A 19,515-nucleotide genomic window follows, 5' to 3' on the forward strand; every position below is an offset into this window, starting at 1 on the left:
GGATGTTTAAGAAAGCAGAGTGCAGGAGGTAGCAAGTGTAAATTGCCCCAGTTGAAAGAATCATGGGTATATTTTCCCGAACCTGTAGGGAAGGCGGCGGGACTTCCCCCTTCGGGTTTTTGACCCGCCTACTTCGACGTCCAGCCAATCCGCGCGATTTTCCCTTGATTAACCTTGTTGAGCCCGCCCAGCGGGCTCAGCAGGCCAATTAAGGGCCACCCGGCAACAGGTGACGTCACAGACTGAAATTTCATCTGTCAAGACGTCTTGACAGATGAAATATCAGTGTCTCACAGCTGTTTGAAGCTGCCAAACACTGACAGTCTGAGTTCTAAGCTGAGTCATTCTGCAGAGACTCGGTTAGAACTGTCACCAGCACTCCAAGCTGAAGGCTGTCACTTTTGACAGGTCGCAGCCGTTCAGCTTTCAGTTCCGGCTGAGTGATGGGCTCCCGACGGCTACAGGAAGAAAGGCTGTTAAGGTAAGTAAAAGTTCTTTACACACTTTAGACACACCAAACACACTTACCTTTGCACTCATGCACCCATCACTCACCCGAGCACCGACATCTCGACCCCTCCAACTCCTTCAACCCGACGGCCCGCCTGCTCTACCTGGTGTGGTTTGGAGCCGTCGGGAAACCCACACGAAACCCCTCAAAATAGGGATTAGGCTAAAAACTACCTGTTAACAGGCAGAATTGGCACTAATCCCTTCCCGCCTGGTTTCGGCGGGACCCAGTGCGGGGCGGGTACCCGCCGCCCCTGAAACTTACGTGGGGCGGGGTTTTGGGCAGAATGGTGTCGGAACCCCCAAATTCGGGATTCCCCCCCCCCCCCCCCCCTACACACGCCTGAAACCCCGCCTGACGGCTCCCCGAAAATCTAGCCCTTAGTGTTTAAAACTGTTATATTTACACCTAGCTTGGGTGTCAGCCTTGCTTCAGTGGTGGCACTCTCACCTGTGAGTCAAAGCGCCTTGGGTTCAAACCCCGTTCCAGGACTTGAGCAAATAATCTCGACTGATGCCTCAGTGAGGGAGTGCTTCACTGTCAGAGGTGCAGTTTATCGGATGAGACGTTAAACTGAGATCCTATCTGCTCTCTTATGTAAATGTCAAAGATCCCATGGCACTATTCAAAAAGAAACATGGGAGTTCTCCTGGTGTCCTGGCCAAAAGTGTTCTCTCAACTAACATCACAAACACATTATCAGGGCATCTACTTCATTGATGTTTGTGGAAACTTGGTGTGCCCAAATTGGGGGCCAGGTTTGCCTACATTACGATAGTGACTACTTCACTTGCTGTGAAGTTCTGTGGGACATCGAAGTCAAGAAAGACGCTATTAAATTCAAATTATTTCTTTGTTAACTTAACGCTGTTCAATTCTATTTGGTTTGCTTTAACTGACTTTGCTGTGGTCATGTCACAGGTTATCAGAGCCACTGACTTATCAGCACTGGTGGAATTTCAGGAGCTGGGGGTCAAAACAGCCCCTTTCAGGTCATCAGCCTACGCCCACTATTTTCCTGCCCGTCAGCCTCCTTCCCAAATCCATCTGCCTATTTGGGCCTTCTTGCACTCCCACCCCTCGCTCGCCTTCACATGGTCTATCTCCGACTCTTCCCTTCCTTGACTTCTCTATCTCCATTTCTGGGGATAGGCTGTCAACCAGTATCTACTATAAGCCCACCGACTCCCAGAGCAACCTTTATTACACTTCCTCCCACCCCACTTCCTGTAGAGACTCTTCCATTCTCCCAGTTTCTCCATCTCCGTCACATCTGTTCTGGCAATGCTCCCTTCCACACCAGTGCTTCTGATATGTCTTCCTCTTTCCTCAACCCTCCACTGCGGTTGACAGGGTCTCGACCCTGTCCGTCCTACTTCCCACACTTCTTCCCCTCCCTCCCAGAACCATGATAGGGCCCCCTTTGTCCTCACCTTTCATCCCACCAACCTCCACATTCAACTGATCACCCTCCGCCATTTCCAGCATGATGCCACCACCAAACACATCTTCCCCTCCCCTTTCAGCATTCCGAAGGGACCGTTCCCTTCGCGACACTCTGGTTCACTCTTCCAACACCCGCTCCCTTCCCCATGCAAGCGCAGAAGATGCAACACCTTCCCTTTCATTTCCTTCCAGGTGAAATAGCGATTTACTTTTACTTCTTTCAATTTAGTATACCATATTTGCTGTTCATGTTGCGGTCTACAATGGGGAGACCAAACGCAAATTGGGTGATCACTTTGCTGAACACCTTCGTTCAGTCTATAAACGCGGCCTGAACTTCTAGTCGCTTGCCATTTTAATTCTCCATCCGACTCCCACTTCTCTGCCCTCGGTCTCCTACACTGTTCCAATGAAGTTCTACGGAAGTTTGAGGAACAGCAGCTCATCTTTTGATTAGGCACTTAACAACCCTCTGGATTCGACATTGATTTCAGTAACCTCAGATCATAACCACTGCTCCTATTATTTCGGACAGCAGGAGCTGGTAATGGTTCTGCCGTTGCCATTTACAGCTCCTTTATACCCATCTTTTTTTCTTTACTTGTCCCATTACCACCCTCTTTTGCCTTGCATCATCATCCCGTTTGTCATTTAATCACTCCTGCCTTCCAACCCATCACAAACCTTCCCTTTTGATCTTTCCTCCCCTTCTCTCCCCCCCACTTTCTTAAACTGTTACTTCTCTAACCTTTTCCAGTTTCGATGAAAGGTCAACCTGAAATGTTAACTCGGTTTCTCTCTCCACAGATGCTGCCTGACTGGTTAATTATTTCCAGCATTTTCTGTTCTTATTTTAAGTTTATTAAGTGCTTTTAAAAATGTTAATAGCTTTTAATATTTTCAAGAGTACTCAAGAAACCCAATGCTGGTCCCCAGTCACAGCAGGAATCTGGCTTTTGAGGGTACCGAGGGACACAGTTAGCACACCACCAACTTTCAAAACTTCGAGTTTGGAGAACTTGCATACAGTGCCATCTAACTTGGGACACAGAAGCTGAAGATCTCAAGCAAAGGTAAGCAAAATGTACATGAAAGCTCTAGCATGACAAAAAAAAGTGACAGTGAGGAAATGACAGTTGCATAATTTGAGCACAAAGACTTAATATGGCAGATAAATAGTTTTTAAAACAAACTTCTTTCCATAATGACAACTATTTGACAATCTTAATAAATTACACTTCAATTATTAAATATCAATTCACTTTCAAAATCTACAGGTAACAATTTAACTGCATCCAGGCAAAGGGTAGTGCAGTGAAACTTGCTGACAAGAGCATTTATTTTCCAAGCGGCAGCTTAGTCCAAGTCATGCAATGACTTGTTTTACTAGAACATACTTATCATACTTATTTTCAAGCCACAAAAGCACAGTTCTTACTGTTAACAGCTAATGTACATTTTCAACAAACCCTCCACAAACAAATACACGTTCATGTAAATCATCTGTATTGATGATTAAATCCTTATTTTGAAGTGAAAGGTAACAGCACATTTTCTATATAATTGTTAATATACAATACAGTCTACGATTACAAATTCACTCAAACATTGAGGTAAGTTTTAAAAGTTCTGAAATTTTAGACATTACCTGGTGTGTCTTTTTAAAGATGAATTCCAACATTCCTTATTTACAAGAATTTGTTTCTGGGATATAGACTGCGTGTTCCCAAAAACAAAATATATATAAATATTTTTTAAAACTTGCATTTATATAGCGCCATTCATAACCTCAGGACTTTCCAAAGCACTTTACAGCCAATGAAGTACTTTTGAAGTGTAGTCACTGTTGTAATGTAGGAAAAGTGGCAGCTAATTTACACACAGTAAGCTCCCACAAACAGCAATGAGATAATAACCAGATCATCTGTTCTTTGGTGATGTTGATTGAGGGATAATTACTGGCCAAGACACCGGGGAGAACACTCCTGCTCTTCAAAATAGTGCCATGGGATCTTTTACATCCAAAGGACAGACATTTAACATCTGTTTAACATCTCAACCGAAAGACGGCACCTCGACAATGTAGCACTCCCTCAGCCCTGCACTGGAGTGTCAGCCTAGTTTTCTGTGCTCAAGTCTCTGGAGTGGGACTTGGACCCACAACCTGCTGACTTAGAGGCGAGGGTGCTACCAACTGAGCCACAGCTGACACTAAACACTATGCATGTCTCAAACTTTCAATTAAAAGGGTCAGCAGACTGGGGGTTACCATAACTGAACAACAAATACTATTTTGCCTTACTGCCATGTATGGTCGGCATCCTGCATCCCTTGTTTTGGCAATCGAGTCTACCAGTTGTCCACTAATACCAAAATCGCAGAGTTTAATATTGCCATTCCTGTCCATAAGAATATTGGAAGGCTTGATATCTGCAACAAAACCAAAACAAACATGGTCAGCATAATGCAACAAAATCGCTGTCTTTTACATCAAAGAACACGAGACTTTCTGTAAAAATAGGTAGGGATTAAAATTCTTCTCCACACACAGGACAAATATTACAATTATTCCAATAGCCAGTGGATGAGTGCAGTAAATACTATACAAAATGCTAACAGCAATGCAGAGCCAATTACTAAGTGAATGCATCAAATCTGAGCTTCTCCAAAGGCTCAGTGGGTAAATTTATATCCTGATGTGGTAGAGTCATAAAAATTGTCCATTTTCAATCAATGGACTGTGCGGAGTTATCTGATCTCAGCCAGGATATAATGCATTAACATGTTAAGTTTTGTTCTCTTTCTGTTGACCTGGTGAATATTCTGGTTTAAATCATGAATGCTGGCACATCAGGGAACTAGCTTGCAGGGACCACGGGGCCAACAAAGCAGATGAGTTGTACTATTCATAAATATTAGCACAACATCCTTAACATTTCCAAACTCTTAAGTGTACTCATCGTTTGAGAAGCACATTTAAAAAATATATTTTTTTGTTGGAGCTGTTGAAGCATCTTTAACTAGACTGTTCCAGCTTCCTCCTGGGTGATTGGAATGACAGATGTAATAGGGAGTCTCACACGCCTGTCACTGTTCCACAATCAGCATGTGGGCCGGAATGCACAGCTGCAGTATCTACTCAGTCCACCCACAATGAAAATGGCAGGTTTGGTCCAGTACCACGAGTCCTACTGAGCTAGAAATCAACTTTTTTTTAAAAATGATTTCTATTTTACTAGGTTAATTGCTGGGAACAAATCCCAATTTTAATAATTCTGCCAAACACACCAATTAAATTTCCTTCCCGTACAGTAACTCAGTTATGCAGCGTTTCCAGTATTTGCCATCTAAAGCAAAACATTGAAATTAAACTACAAATTGAAGAATGTCAAAAGTATTGAAATTAAGGGGAATTCTTTTTCATTGTTTCATTAAGTAATGTCCTGAGACTGCATCTTTTGATAGCTGCTGACAAAATTAAATTTCAAGAGGGAAACACCCATCTTTCTTCTACGGCTACAGCCTGGACTCTTACCTCGGTGAATTATTTTCAAGTTTTCTTTTAAGTAGTTAAGTGCTTTCACAGTCTGGAAGAGAACAGATGCAGGTTAGCTTTATACAGACTGGTTATAAAATACTACATTTATGCTGAAAATAATCCCAATTAACATCAAACAATAATATTCCCCAGTGCAACAGAAAATAAATAGAATTAAAAGATAGAGGGACTAGAATCTAATTTTCAACCACATTTCACAACAAAGCCACTCTTACCAAAATAAGCAATTTATATTTTTCCAGGAATTTTTTATATATAAAGAAACCACATTACCTTTCTCGAAATATCCAACCTAGCTGGAAAAACTATCAAGAATTCTCTAAATTATCCACGTCAATACAGCCATTGGAATATTAATACTTTACTTGAACGTCACAATATCTCCCTTCCTCCTCAGAGGGAAATCAATTGTTTCTGCTAAATTATGTATTTGTTGCAACCATGCTTCAAAATAGCTTGAAACATTCTAGGTCATCCTAATGATAGATATGATGCTTGTAGTGCACAGTTTATCCATAAGCTGCATTATTGGTAAACTAGAGGGAGAAAATAATTAAAACATGGAAAAACAGCTTCATCGAAAAATGTTCACCTCATACCTAGGGTCCTGAATTTAAATAAAAGGAAACTATGATGGTATGAGGTGCGAGTTGGGTAGGATTGATTGGGGAATGTTACTCAAAGGGTTGACAGTGAATAGGCAATGGCAAACATTCAAAGATCGCATGCATGAACTACAGAATTTGTTCATCCATGTTTGGCATAAAAATAAAGCAAAAAAGGTGACTCAACCGTGGCCAACAAGGGAAATTAGGGATAGCATAAGATCCAAGGAGAAGACATATAAATTGGCCAGAAAAAGCAGTAAACCTGAGGATTGGGAGCAGTTTAGGATTCAGCAAAGGAGGACAAAGGGATTAATTAAGAAGGGGAAAATAGAGTATGAGAGTAAGCTTTCAGGGAGCATAAAAACTGACTGTAAAAGCTTTTATAGATATGTGAAGAGAAAAAGATTGGTAAAGTCAAGCGTAGGTCCCTTGCAGTCAGAATCAGGGAAATTTATAATGGGGAACAAAGAAATGGCTTACCAATTAAATACATACTTTGGTTCTGTCTTCACAAAGGAGGACACAAATAACCTCCCAGAGATGTCGGGGAACATAGGGTCTAATGAGAGGGAGGAACTGAAAAAAAATCAGTATTTGTAGGGAAATGGTGTTAGAGAAATTGACGGGATTGAAGGCCGATAAATCCCCAGGGCCTGATAATCTACATCCTAGGGTACTTAAGGAAGTAGCCCTAGAAATAGTAGATGCATTGCTGGTCATCTTCCAAAATTCTTTAGACTCTGGAACAGTTCCCATGGATTGGAGAGTAGCTAATGTTACCCCACTATTCAAAAAAGGTGGGAGAGAGAAAACGGGGAATTATAGACCGGTAAGCCTGACATCTGTAGTGGGGAAAATGCTACAGTCCATTATAAAAAGATGTAATAGCAGAGCACTTGGAAAACAGTGACAGGATCGGACAAAGTCAACATGGATTTACAAAAGGTAAATCGTGCTTGACTAATCTACTGGAATTTTTTGAGGATGTAACTGGTAGAATAGATAAGGGAGAACCAGTGGATGTGGTGTATTTGGACTTTCAGAAGGCTTTCGATAAGGTCCCGCATAAGAGATTAGCGTGTAAAGTTAAGGCACATGGGATTGGGGGCAAGGTACTGACTTGGATAAAGAACTGGTTGGCAGATGGGAAGCAAAGAGTTGGAATAAACGGCTCTTTTTCCAAGTGGCAGGCAGTGACTAGTGGGGTGCCGCAGGGATCAGTCCTAGGACCCCAGCTATTCACAATATATATATATTAATGATCTAGACGAGGGAACTAGATGTAATATCTCCAAGTTTGCAGACGACAAAGCTGGGTGGGCGTGTGTGCTGTGAGGAGGATGCCGAGAAATTCCAGTATGATTTGGACAGGTTGGGTGATTGGGCAGATGCATGGCAGATGCAGTATAATGTGGATAAATGCGAGGTTATCCACTTTGGTGGCAAAAACAGGAAGGCAGATTATCTGAATGGCAATAGATTGGGAGAAGGGGGAAGTGCAACGAGACCTGGGTGTCCTTGTGCACCAGTCGCTGAAGGTAAGCATGCAGGTGCAGCAGGCGGTTAAGAAAGCAAATGGTATGTTGGCCTTCATAGTGAGAGGGTTCAAGTACAAGAACAAGGATGTCTTGCTGCAGTTGTACAGGGCCTTGATGAGACCACATCTTGAGTATTGTGTGCAGTTTTGGTCGCCTTATCTGAGGAAGGATGTTCTTGCCACGGAGGGAGTGCAGCGAAGATTCACCAGACTGATACCTGGGATGGCAGGAATGACGTACGAGGAGAGATTGGGTCGACTGGGCTTATACTCGCTGGAGTTTAGAAAAATGAGAGGGGATCTCATTGAAACATAAAATTCTAACAGGACTGGACAGACCTAGATGCAGGATGTTCCCGATGGCGGGGGAGTCCAAAACCAGGGGTCACAGTCTAAGGATAAGGGGTAAGCCATTTAGGACAGAGATGAGGAGGAATTTCTTCACTCAGAGGGTGGTGAACCTGTGGAACTCTCTACCACAGAAGGCAGTGGAGGCCAATTCATTAAATATATTCAAGAAGGAGTTGGATATATTTCTTAAGGCTAAAGGGATCAAGGGATATGGGGAGAAGGCAGGGAAAGGGTACTGAATTTGGATGATCAGCCATGATCTCAATGAATGACGAAGCAGGCTTGAGGGGCCGAATGGCCTACTCCTGCTCCTATCTTCTATGTTTCTATGTTTCTATGTTTCCCTACATTAGAACGCACTCAAATCACATTAAGGAGGATGTGACAGTTTATGAAAATGTTTAAAGCGCCACAAAAAAGTAGGGTAGCAAGTTCTATATGGTAAACTAAAGTTAGGAATTAAACTAACCAACAAAATAAAACTATACAATAAGTTTGTAGTGAAGGTTTTTGTATTTAACCATGAATATTAAATGCCAACATCAAAGCAATATGGAGAATCAACCAAGTAATTTTATTATACTCCTATTTCTCATGTCTATCACATTTCATTACCTTTTGAACCACCGAAATCTGAATATTAAATCTCAAAAGGGTCGATTATCAACTGGGCACTCAAATAGTCAGTTAAATGTCCTATTAAATTAAGATAATACAAGTCTCAAATTTGTTTTATTTCTAAGACTTTAGCGTTAGGAGGCTACACAAAGCACACCTTCATATGCAAGCTGGATATAATTTGCACAGTAATTTCACTAGTTAGAGCGAGCAAGTGCCATGCCTAATCAGAGCTTTCCAAGATTCAGCTAATATTTGATCATGGTATAGGCAAAAAGCCACTGCTTCAACACTAGGAATTAACCATTCTAGGATGCCACTGACAAATTTACTCATCTTTGCCAGCACCTTTCTATTTCGATAAGACAAAATTTTGACCATGTCACACCATTAGTGCAATAGCAAATGCTGTTCTAGCTTTTGGTTGGTATAAGAGGGTTGAACAAAAATGAAGTACAAGTCTATTTTTAATTAAAAGTCAATTGAAATAGTGTTGTGCATGTATATTTGTTTAGTTTACTATTACAGTTAAAGATATTATGGACATTTCAATAAGCTTTACATCACTAAAACTTATAGGGAGACGAACCATTTTCCAGCAAACCAAGGTTTAGGTCGGCATTCAATAAGCAATAAAATGATAAATTTACTATAAATTGTTGCAGTCACGTTGTATTTCATTATGGAACATTAACTGCAGAGACCAAATTGCTCCACAGGTAACTTCTATGAAAAAAATGCATTAAATTACTTACAGCTAATGTGATTTTGCCTAAGATCTCCTCTGGGATAACATCATCTAATGCACCATATACATATTTGTAGAACTTGTCAAATGAGGTAGACATGAGCTCCATGCATATCCAACAATCGCCCTAATAAAAACAGAATCAACAATCAGTCACTTTTCAGTCAGTTAATTCTTTGTTTTGCACACAGGAAATTAGTTTTTTGATTCAGGACCTGACTGAGACAAACATTCCCGTTCAGAGACAAACAAGCCAGGCTATTACTGTAGAACTGCATTATATTAATCTCTCCAAACAGATGCTGCTGAACAGTGAAAATGCTGTAGCAGCCTCTTATGGAAGAAATTAGAAGTTGCAGTATCTGTCTGGGCCACCTACTTTACCTACCAACCTCAGTAACAATCTCTCACTTCCCCTTTTGGGTTTCTGACCCGCCTACTTCGACATCCGGCCAATCCGTGCGATTTTCCCTTGATTGACCTTGTTGAGCCCGCCCAGCGGGCTCAGCAGGCCAATTAAGGGCCACCTGGCAACAGGTGACGTCACAGACTGAAATTTCATCTGACAGATGAAATATCAGTGTTTTACAGCTGCTTGAAGCTGTCAAACACTGACAGTCTGATTTCTAAGATGAGTCCTTCTGCGCAGACTCATTTAGAAATCTCAGCAGCACTAAAAGCTGAAGGCTGTCACTTTTGACAGATCGCAGCCGTTCAGCTTTCAGTTCCGGCTGAGTGCTGCACTCCCGACGGCTACAGGAAGAAAGGCTGTTAAGGTAAGTACAGGTAAGTAAAAGTTCTTTACACACTTTAGACACACCAAACACACTTACCTTTACACTTATGCACCCATCACTCACCTGAGCGCCGACATCGCGACCCCGCCAACTCATTCAACCCGACGGCCCGCTACTCTAACCTGGCGTGGTTTGGAGTCGTCGGGAAACCCACACGAAACCCCTCAAAATGGGGATTAGGCTAAAAACTGCCTGTTAACTACCTGTTAACAGGCAGTTAATTGGCACTAATCCCTTCCCGCCTGGTTTCGGCGGGTCCCAGTGCGGGGCAGGTACCCACCACCCCTGAAACTTACGTGGGGTGGGGTTTTGGGTGGGATGGTGTCGGGACCCCCAATGTCGGGATTTCCCCCCCTCCCCACATGCCTGAAACCCCGCCTGACGGCTCCCCGAAAATCTAGCCCATTGTTTTATTTGTTTCTTTTTTTTGGAGCGGTGCAAGCCATTGCTCGCTGCATATTTCACACTGCTCTCAAATTGGAAAAAAGCAGAGCACTGTTCATCAATGCTTAAATGCCGGTTCACAGCCAAATGCTGGTGAACAGTGACCTACTTGCCATGGCTCTTCACAGACATGAAAAATATAGGGAATGTGTCGAACCGTTGAATTTTAAAGCAAGTTGCTTTGACACCAGTTTCAATTGCAAAACAGTCAATGTGACGACAAAATGCAAGACTACTGACTGGATGCAGGCTCACATTTGTAGACAAATCCTCCAGTGGTTAGGATTCAGTTACCTTGTCACTGCAAAGCTGATGCTGTATCTATTATGCATATTCTGATCCAAAAAAAACAAGTTATTGATATGATCACTATATTTATTCTGAGCTGGTTACATGATTAGACAAGATATATGTCTAGACTGAACTGCAATATATAGGAATATTATTGGGGGACTAAAAGACAGATTTGGTGAACATTTTTCCAAGCCTCTCCATTCTGTCTGCAAGCGTGAGCCCAGACTCCCCATGGTTCGTTACTTGAACTTACCCTCCCATTTCCACTCTAATTTGATCTAATACTATTGCCTAAGGAAGGATATACTTGCCATAGAGGGAGTGCAGTGAAGGTTCACCAGACTGGTTCCTGGGATGGCGGGGAGGGGATTGTCCTATGAGGAGAGATTGAGTAGACTAGGCCTATATTCTCTGGAGTTTAGAAGAATGAGGTGTGATCTCATTGAAACATACAAAATTCTTACAGGGCTTGACAGTGTAGATGCAGGGAGGATGTTTCCCCTGGCTGGGGAGTCTAGAACCAGGGGTCAGTGTCTCAGAATAAGGGGGCGGCCATTTAGGACGGAGATGAGCAGAAATGTCTTCACTCGGAGGGTTGTGAATCTTTGGAATTCTCTATCCTAGAGGGCTGTGGAGGCTCAGTCGTTGAATATATTCAAGACAGAGATCGATAGATTTTTGAATATTAAGGGAATCAAGGGATATGGGGATAGCGCAGGAAAGTGGAGATGAGGTAAAAGATGATCTTACTGAATGGCGGAGCAGGCTTGAAGGGCCAAATGGCCGACTCCTGCTCCTATTTCTTATGTTATTATTTCACTTTTCTCCTGGGCATTTTGCAACCCCCTTGTCTGAACGCCGACTTTAGTGACTTCGGAACTTAGCTATAATCGCCTTTTTTTTTTACAGCAACAGCTCCTGTTGATGTGTGGTGGTGTCTAGAAAGGTTGAGGGGGGGGGAAAGAGGCAGGATGACGGAGTATAGACCCTTTGTCAGAACATTATTCGAGAGAGTGGTAGCTGAAGTGTGGAGGATGGGTCTGTGCCCTTGGTGTCAGCCTGATGTTTGGGGCCTGACGTATCTACTGTGATGCCAACATTCTCAATTCAGCCCAACTGCACAGACAAGCTTTCTTTCTCCTCTCCCGCCAGTTTCCTCCATTTTACTCATCTTTACCTATGTGGGCCTCTCACCATCTTCGTTACTTGCACATGGTTTTTGTTAGTGTCACGTCCTTCCATTGCCTCACTGAAATTTTCTTTTATCCAGTCAACAGTCTCCTGCCTCCCTCTTTTCCTAAATCTACTACAGTGCTTGCTTATCTTACAGATCTGAAAAGGTTTTACCTGAAACATTATCCTGTCTTTTCTTTTTACAGATGCTGACTGACCTACTGTGGATTTCCAACATTTTCTGTTTTTGTTGGCTAATATTAGAAGTATAACATAAGAGGAAAGCTACAATCACTGAGCTTTTTTTTTTTAACTACAATCAGAGTCTTGACTCTAAACCCAGGCTTATATTAAACTAATATTAACTGTACAAGTTTTTCAGTCACTGCACACAAAGCTCATCTGCTTCACCATCAGTTCGTCTGGACTACATGTACCTGAAAGCTGATGGTTAGCCCCCAACAGAAACTGCACTTTGAAGCTTCAAATAGGTCAAGTAACTTTTTCATTTCTCTCACCTCTCTGAAGAGTGCTCCATAAAACTGAACAATATATGGACAGTCACTACTCCTCATTACAACATCTAGATCCATCAAAAGCTGTTTCTGTTCCTTCTCATCCACCGTTGATCGAATTCGCTGAAAGATGGCAACATTATATATTAGAAGAGTTTTGTTAACAGTGTAATCTATTTTTATACTGTTCCCAGATGCTCTAACTTTGCTCAAACTAAAAATGAAGTTATGAACTTTAACTTCTGCAGTTTAAAAATCACATTGCTCTGGCTAGAATTTTAAGTTCAGTGAAAAAAAGCTTCTATTTTCAGTACTTGTGTCTGCGTTGCTGTCAAGTTGCACTGAAAGTTTAAAACTTTGAGCCATATTCAGTCCTTTATCATCCAATCGGAAGTATAGTACAGGGAAGTGGTAAACTATAAATAAGTGTGTTAATATTTACACTTCACCGACTGAGTTATTTCAAAGTAATGCGCATCTTGTGCTTATGCAACATAGTCATTTATAATTTTCCAATTGAAAAAATGATGTGCTCGTTTAAACATCCATTTAAGTAGCCTGATCTTTACTGCTGCACCAAAGGCAAACGCTGAAAAGTGAATCTGAACCAAACAGACAAGCAGCATTTATAGTTTCATGTACTCAAATGACATTTCACAGCTGATATCTTCTAAACATCTTGAGAAAGTCTGTAAACTTGCACATAATGAACAAGTTCACACAATCTGTCCTGCCTACTGATGCCATTAAACATCATGGAGAACTCCTTTAATGGCTAAGTGAGTTTATTCAATGAACAATTGAGTCATACATGCTGGGTAGGTTCCAGGTTCAATCGCTAGTGTTTTGGAGTTAGCTGATCTGCTGCTATTTTGCGACCGGACGTATCTCTGTGATAGCAGCGTCAACTGACAATGCCGGGTCTTGCACAGCAACAACTTGCCTTCCCAGCTGCCGCTGTTAGTGAGTCACAGCAAGTTTAGTTTTAAGTTGTAGCAGTGGGAAAACCTGTGCTGCTAGCAGAGTCTTTGACCAATATAAAAAGCTGCTCAAGTCAGGGTAGTAGTGGGGGCATTAAAATTAATTGCAGGCACGTGGTGACTAAGTCAATGTGACAGAAAACAACCAGCAGCTGTAGAACCATACCGCAGCAGGCAATCATCACTTTTCCACTGTGGAAGACGCACACTCGTGCCACTAGATCCCGAAGGGAGTGTCTCAGGCAGCCAGCTGAAAATCAAATCTGAACCATCTAGAGCTCACTAAAAGCACTGCTTGGAGGATCTGCTAAAAACCATAATTATGATAGTCACTAATAAATTCAATTAAGAATTTGGGAGAAACTTCTTTACCCACAGAGTGGATAGAATGTGGAACTTGCTATCACAAGGAGTAGTTGAGGTGAATAGCATAGATGGCTTTAAAGGGGAAGCTAGATAAGTACATGAGGGAGAAAAGAAGAGTGATATGGAGATAGGTTAGATGAAGTAGGGTGGGAGGCGGCTTGTATGGAGCATTAACACTGGCATAGTCAGTTGGGCCGAATGTCATGCTCCCTGCGCTGTAAATTTTATGTAATTCTATGTAAAGTGCACCTTCCTGGCAACTGGTTTTAACAAGTCCTGGCAGTTTTACATTCAGCCTGCAGCTGGCTACAACACCTAGTGGCCCTAGTGCAGGTCTTGAACAATGTAAAAGGGAGGAAATTGGTGATGCAAACTGGCAAAAAGGTGCATTACAGTATGTGATGTAAGACCGAGCATCTATTAAGTTTACTGTACAATGAGTCGTTTTTAATAAAAAGACTGTGGCCCAGAAATTCGGGTCGGGGGCTTCCCGCAGGTGCAAGCCCCCGACCTGCACTTACCTTGCGCGCCAGCAATTGAGCTGTAGGGCCCCGTGAAATTCCGATCTGGGGCCTGGCCCAGCTGCCGGCGCACAGTGCTTGCGTGTCCCGGGGCGCAGTTAGTTCGATGCGTCCCCTGGGATCACGTGGGCCATGGGCAGCCAATCGGAGGAGGGAAAAGCCCATTCATAAGTCTTGACAGGAAGAGCTGTCAAGACTTATAAATACTACGGCCCCAAAATAGCAGTAAACCTTCAATTTTTTTTTTTTTTTTTTAAATCACATTTTTTAAATAAACTATAAATTACATTAAATAACTTTTAAACAATTTAAATTTTTGAAAAAAGTAATTTTATATTCTAACGGGGTTAAAAATAAACTTACCTTGCTTTAAAGTATTTAAAAATAATAAACTTGTGGAAAATGTTTTAATTTTAATTAATTGACCACTTACCTTGTAAAAAGCAGGCCTTACGCCTGCTTTTTAAATTTCTAAATTCTAAAGACTTATCCTCACTGAAAAACTTGTAAAAAAAAACCTAAGTTCAAAGCGCACGCGCAGCCTCTCCTGCGCACGCGTTCGACCTCTGAACCCCTTCGTTCAGAGGAACGAAGTGCCGGTTTCCCGCGCATGCACGAAACCAGCACTTCCATCGGGCTTGCGGGCGAGTACCCAGCGCGTACTCACCCATGGAGACCCGAATTTCTGGGCCAATGTTTGAATTACAAAAGGTGGTTCTTCCAAGAAAAACACAAGGCTTCCAGTGTGACATTCAATTTCATGGTCACCATCGGAGTTCGGTTTCAAAACCGTATTGGAACATAGCACGCACGTCAGACCATTAAATGTTAATTCATGTGTATTAGCCGTCTAGTTTTCACTGCAGTGAATCATCAGGGTAGAAACAGAGGGAGTAAAGCTCATAATAAAAAGTATGCTCTAATCAAAGATGATCTGTTACTTGCTAAAAGGTACTAAGCTCTTGCTAATGCAGCATTCATCTGCTTAAGAACATACAAAAGTTACTGAAGAGTCAAAGCAGAAACAGTTTCTTTTGTTATAACTAAACTCAAAGTGTAGAAATAAATGAAGAACTCCCATATAATTTTACGATTGGATTGTGCAGTAGGTTAGATGTCTTTTACACTCCACTACCACAGGTTCAAATCCAGCCCACACCAGTGGGAGGAACGTGTGCTCGTCCTGGTGGCTTTAACGGCCAAGAGCTTGGACAGTTTCAACCTACTTCTTGCGGAGGGAGATTTAAAAGCAAGATGCCACCCTCAAACTGGCATAGATTGTCAAACTTACTTAGAGAGGCTACAAAGGTGATTACTGTGGGAAATGGAGTAAGGGTGCTCTTCAGAAATTGAGAGTTAAACTATTGGGACAAAGTGGAAGCGTGTCACTTAGCAACTGACTGTACTACGCATGAACTGGAAGCAGTTCATACTGACAGCCCAAAACTGGTATCCCTAATCTTCAGTGCAAAAAATTTGGACATAAATGTTTAAAAAAGAAATTCAGAAATAAACATTTAATAGCTTTGTGCTCCAAATAAGTTTGCCAAACTCAGTACAATAAATATCTGAGATCCTGTTGATCCTTAAGATGCATGTCAAGTCGCTTTTCACAAAATTTAGCTTACAGCTGATGTAACTGCTTACTTTCACAGCCATAACCACCTCGCTTGGGTTGTGGATCATTTTGTTCACAGAACCGTAGGCTCCACGTCCTATTTCCCCAAGGTCCTTTAGATCATCTGCTGTGAAATCATATAACTGTTCTGGAGAGATCTTCAATTTCCCTGAAGATTCAATGCTATGAGTCCGCAGCCTTTCTCTGCAACAGGATTTCAAGAATAACCATCAGAGCTGGAGAAATGTTATTCATAATCAGTTACAATCCCAATTGCTGGTTTGATACACTTCCTCTATTTTGGCTGTTATTAAGGTATTACTTAGTTCATTATGCTTCCCGATTAACCTGCAAAACTGAGCCATGATAGCAGATAGAAAACCATGTACTACAAAAGTGACAACACTTTTTCCCCCCTTCTCCTGAAGATACTAGTTCATTTAGACTTTGGCTTCATGGACAGCAGATACCTCACCCTGGTGGCACCTCAACAACAAATAGGCTATTTCTTTAAACAGGTATTGTCATCTGATGTCAACACTGATGCTCTTCTCAGAAGGATAGTACTCAAGAGCAGGAAGTCTGCATGAGGATGAGGAGGAGGAATTCCTTCACTCAGGGTTGTGAAACTTTGGAATTCTCTACCCCAAAGGGCTGAGGATGCGGAGTCGTTGAGTATATTCAAGACCGAGATGGATAGATTTTGGGACTCTAGGGGAACAGACAGGAAAGTGGAGTTGAGGTCGAAGATCAGCCATGATCTTATTGAATGGCACAAGTTGGTTCGAAGGGCCGTATAGCCTACTGTTGCTCCTAATTCTTATGCATCCTCTGATCTGGTGATGTGAAGGCAGACTGCTATCTTGGCTGAGGTGAGATGATTGAAGGGTTAAAACCAAGGACTTTGAGGTTCTGCATTGCTTGGTACCACACCGGTTAATATATTTACCCATTAAACTATCAGGGGAGCTGGTTGAGAGCATTTTTATTAAGAATACTCTTCAGAGGCATGGATCACAATGTTCTCTATTTTTGGAATAGAATGGTGCCGACAGTTTCAAAAGATAAGAGTTGCCATAGCATTGATGCTAAGTCAGGCAGCAGGCCATCTCAAAATGCATAGTGAAAGCAGGCAGAATTAGCAAGTAGTCAAATGATGTCTACTCAACACAAACTAAATATGACAATTAGCAGGTGAATTTTGACACTGTTTACAAGCTCCTACCAACCATCACAAAATCACACCTAAAACAGTTTTTGCTACATTGCAGGCTGAAATAAACTGATCACGATCAAACAGATTTAAATATAACACATAGGTATTTTCCCCCTCAGTAGCAAATCTCACGTAGAGTTGGAATACACGTACACATTACGTTGAGGAAACTATAAAAACGCAATCATTCAGATGGAGTGCATTGGGATAATTAATCTGCATGTGTGTGTCCATGAGAGCATATGTATTCAGATCATGGAAAAAAAACAAGTGAACATTTAGTGTTTCAGCAAAGTTCATAAAGGTAAGTGTATTAAATGGTTAGAATTTTGGAAATGACATCCCTTTCAAACAATATTGTACAGAATACCAGTGCCATCTTTGCTAATATCCTGCATGTTATACAGAAGAAAAAATAATTTCAATTAAGGACAAATCATAATAATGAAAATTAATTAATGCCGAATGGTGCACACCCCCAGAAACAACAGAATTGCTTAGTTTCTACTTTCGCAATCCAATTTTCTGTAACCACTAATTAAATGCAATGCCTTACAGGAATTTACAGAATGTAATATTTTCTCAATACTGAAAGGGTTTCAGTGCCACTTAAACAATTGCAAAGTTTCAAAATGATTGCAAAAGACTGCTCTCTGCCTTGTAAATGGCAACCATGAACACATCCACTAACCAAACTCTAAAAATAGAATCAAATTCAATTATAAGAACATTAAAGGCATACTGTGCACAGAATTACTCAGATTCTAATCAGTATTAGCTGTTTTAAGTAAATGCAATGACAGTAGCAAATAGAATCCATGTACCATCCGTAAGCTTGCATTCATAAAATTACTATTTTCAACCGTTCAAAGACTTTTATAAAATTAGATTTTCAAAAAATTTACCTAAAATGCTACTTTCCCTCTGACCCAGTTTCCCCCAAATAATAATGTAAACTAGGACTGGCAAGCTCAGTAATTAATTTATTTTTATTGGGGAAAATTCCTATTGATATCCAGCTACAATTGGGGTTAACAGATCTTTTCCCCATGTAATAATGTTGAAAAGCATGCTGTTACATCAAGACTTGAAACCAAATGCAGTATTTCAGGTTTAAAAAAGATAATATGCATCAATTTCTAACAGGCGTAACATTTAAATAAATCTCTCTTCATGAACTGAAGAAAAACTTTTGCTTTCTGCAACTGCAGCCTGTTAGACTATATATGCTGTGACATGACCAAGACCCCAGGCATTAGCCAATGCTACTGAAACCTCATCATGCATTAGCAAGATTTTCATGCAGCTGTCAAAACTTAAACATAGAGCAGATCTTTCACACCTCCCAAAATAACTACAGCTCTAGTATTATTGACTTCCCCTGCTGTGGACTTCCAAATGTTGCTACTGTTCGTTGCATCAGCGTGCAACGTCTGTAAACCTAGTCATGTAGACCAGAAAAAAAACTACAAGGGCATACAATGTGTGCCTCAAAGGATGATGGCTCGAGCATAGGTTGAGGAAGGGAAGCTGCACCAATTTACAAACACTTTTTACACAAAGCTATTGGTCAGGTTTGAAACGAGCTCCCAATTTGTAATGCAGACAAAAATTTCACATTGTTCACTGCACTAATGTACAACAGTGCTAATGCAGATCTGAAGTTTACAATGTGTAGCATTTATTTTTCTAACAAAGACATCATTGAACTTCAATTTTACAAAAGGTCCGACTAACTTTGGTGTCCCATTATCCCCTACACTGCTACTTTTTAAAAAAAAAAGTCCACTCATTTAGCATCATGGCCTAGAAATTGGGTTGGTAGCGCCGGCGCTGAGCGCCTTAAGAGACCTAGAATTGGGGCAAAGCCCTATGTTGGGGCGAGCACTATGAGGATAGCGCCGACTCAGAAATTGACTATACATTTAGCGCCTGCGCTAAGTGTTTGCGCGCGCCCGTGAGCGCAAACGGCTCATGACGTCATTTCAGTGTGCAACGCCTTTTAGGAGCGCCTGAGCGCATATTGGGTGGCGCCCGGAGCCTTAGCGCCCAGCGCTATTAGTGACAGTTCGAAGGAGGGCTAACAGGCCCTTCTCGGAGTAGGGCGGCGCTATTTAAAGGGGACAGCTCTAGTGCAGAATCTTCTGCCACTTGGCCTGCTCATTGCGATCGCTGCTGGAGAGAGTTGGCGAGCTAATGTGGAGCGGAGTTCT

The 19,515-nt window shown here is 41.7% G+C and overlaps 1 protein-coding gene across 5 annotated transcripts in view; it reads right to left on the reverse strand.

Moving 5' to 3' along the window:
• map2k4a (mitogen-activated protein kinase kinase 4a) overlaps positions 1-19,515 on the reverse strand; it is a 140,970-nt gene that overhangs the window by 34,484 nt on the left and 86,971 nt on the right. For all 5 annotated transcript variants that reach the window (XM_085963390.1, XM_085963392.1, XM_085963393.1 and 2 more), the window contains 5 exons: positions 16,116-16,290; positions 12,605-12,724; positions 9,386-9,505; positions 5,493-5,544; positions 4,260-4,387 (listed from right to left, as the gene is read on the reverse strand). In XM_085963390.1, coding sequence (XP_085819516.1) covers positions 4,260-4,387; positions 5,493-5,544; positions 9,386-9,505; positions 12,605-12,724; positions 16,116-16,290 — 595 coding nt within the window. The remainder of the gene's footprint in view (positions 1-4,259; positions 4,388-5,492; positions 5,545-9,385; positions 9,506-12,604; positions 12,725-16,115; positions 16,291-19,515) is intronic.

Source organism: Somniosus microcephalus, chromosome 21 (genome assembly GCF_052327205.1).
Source record: "Somniosus microcephalus isolate GS21.2 chromosome 21, FLI_Smic_1.0, whole genome shotgun sequence".
NCBI classification, from domain to species: domain Eukaryota; kingdom Metazoa; phylum Chordata; class Chondrichthyes; order Squaliformes; family Somniosidae; genus Somniosus; species Somniosus microcephalus.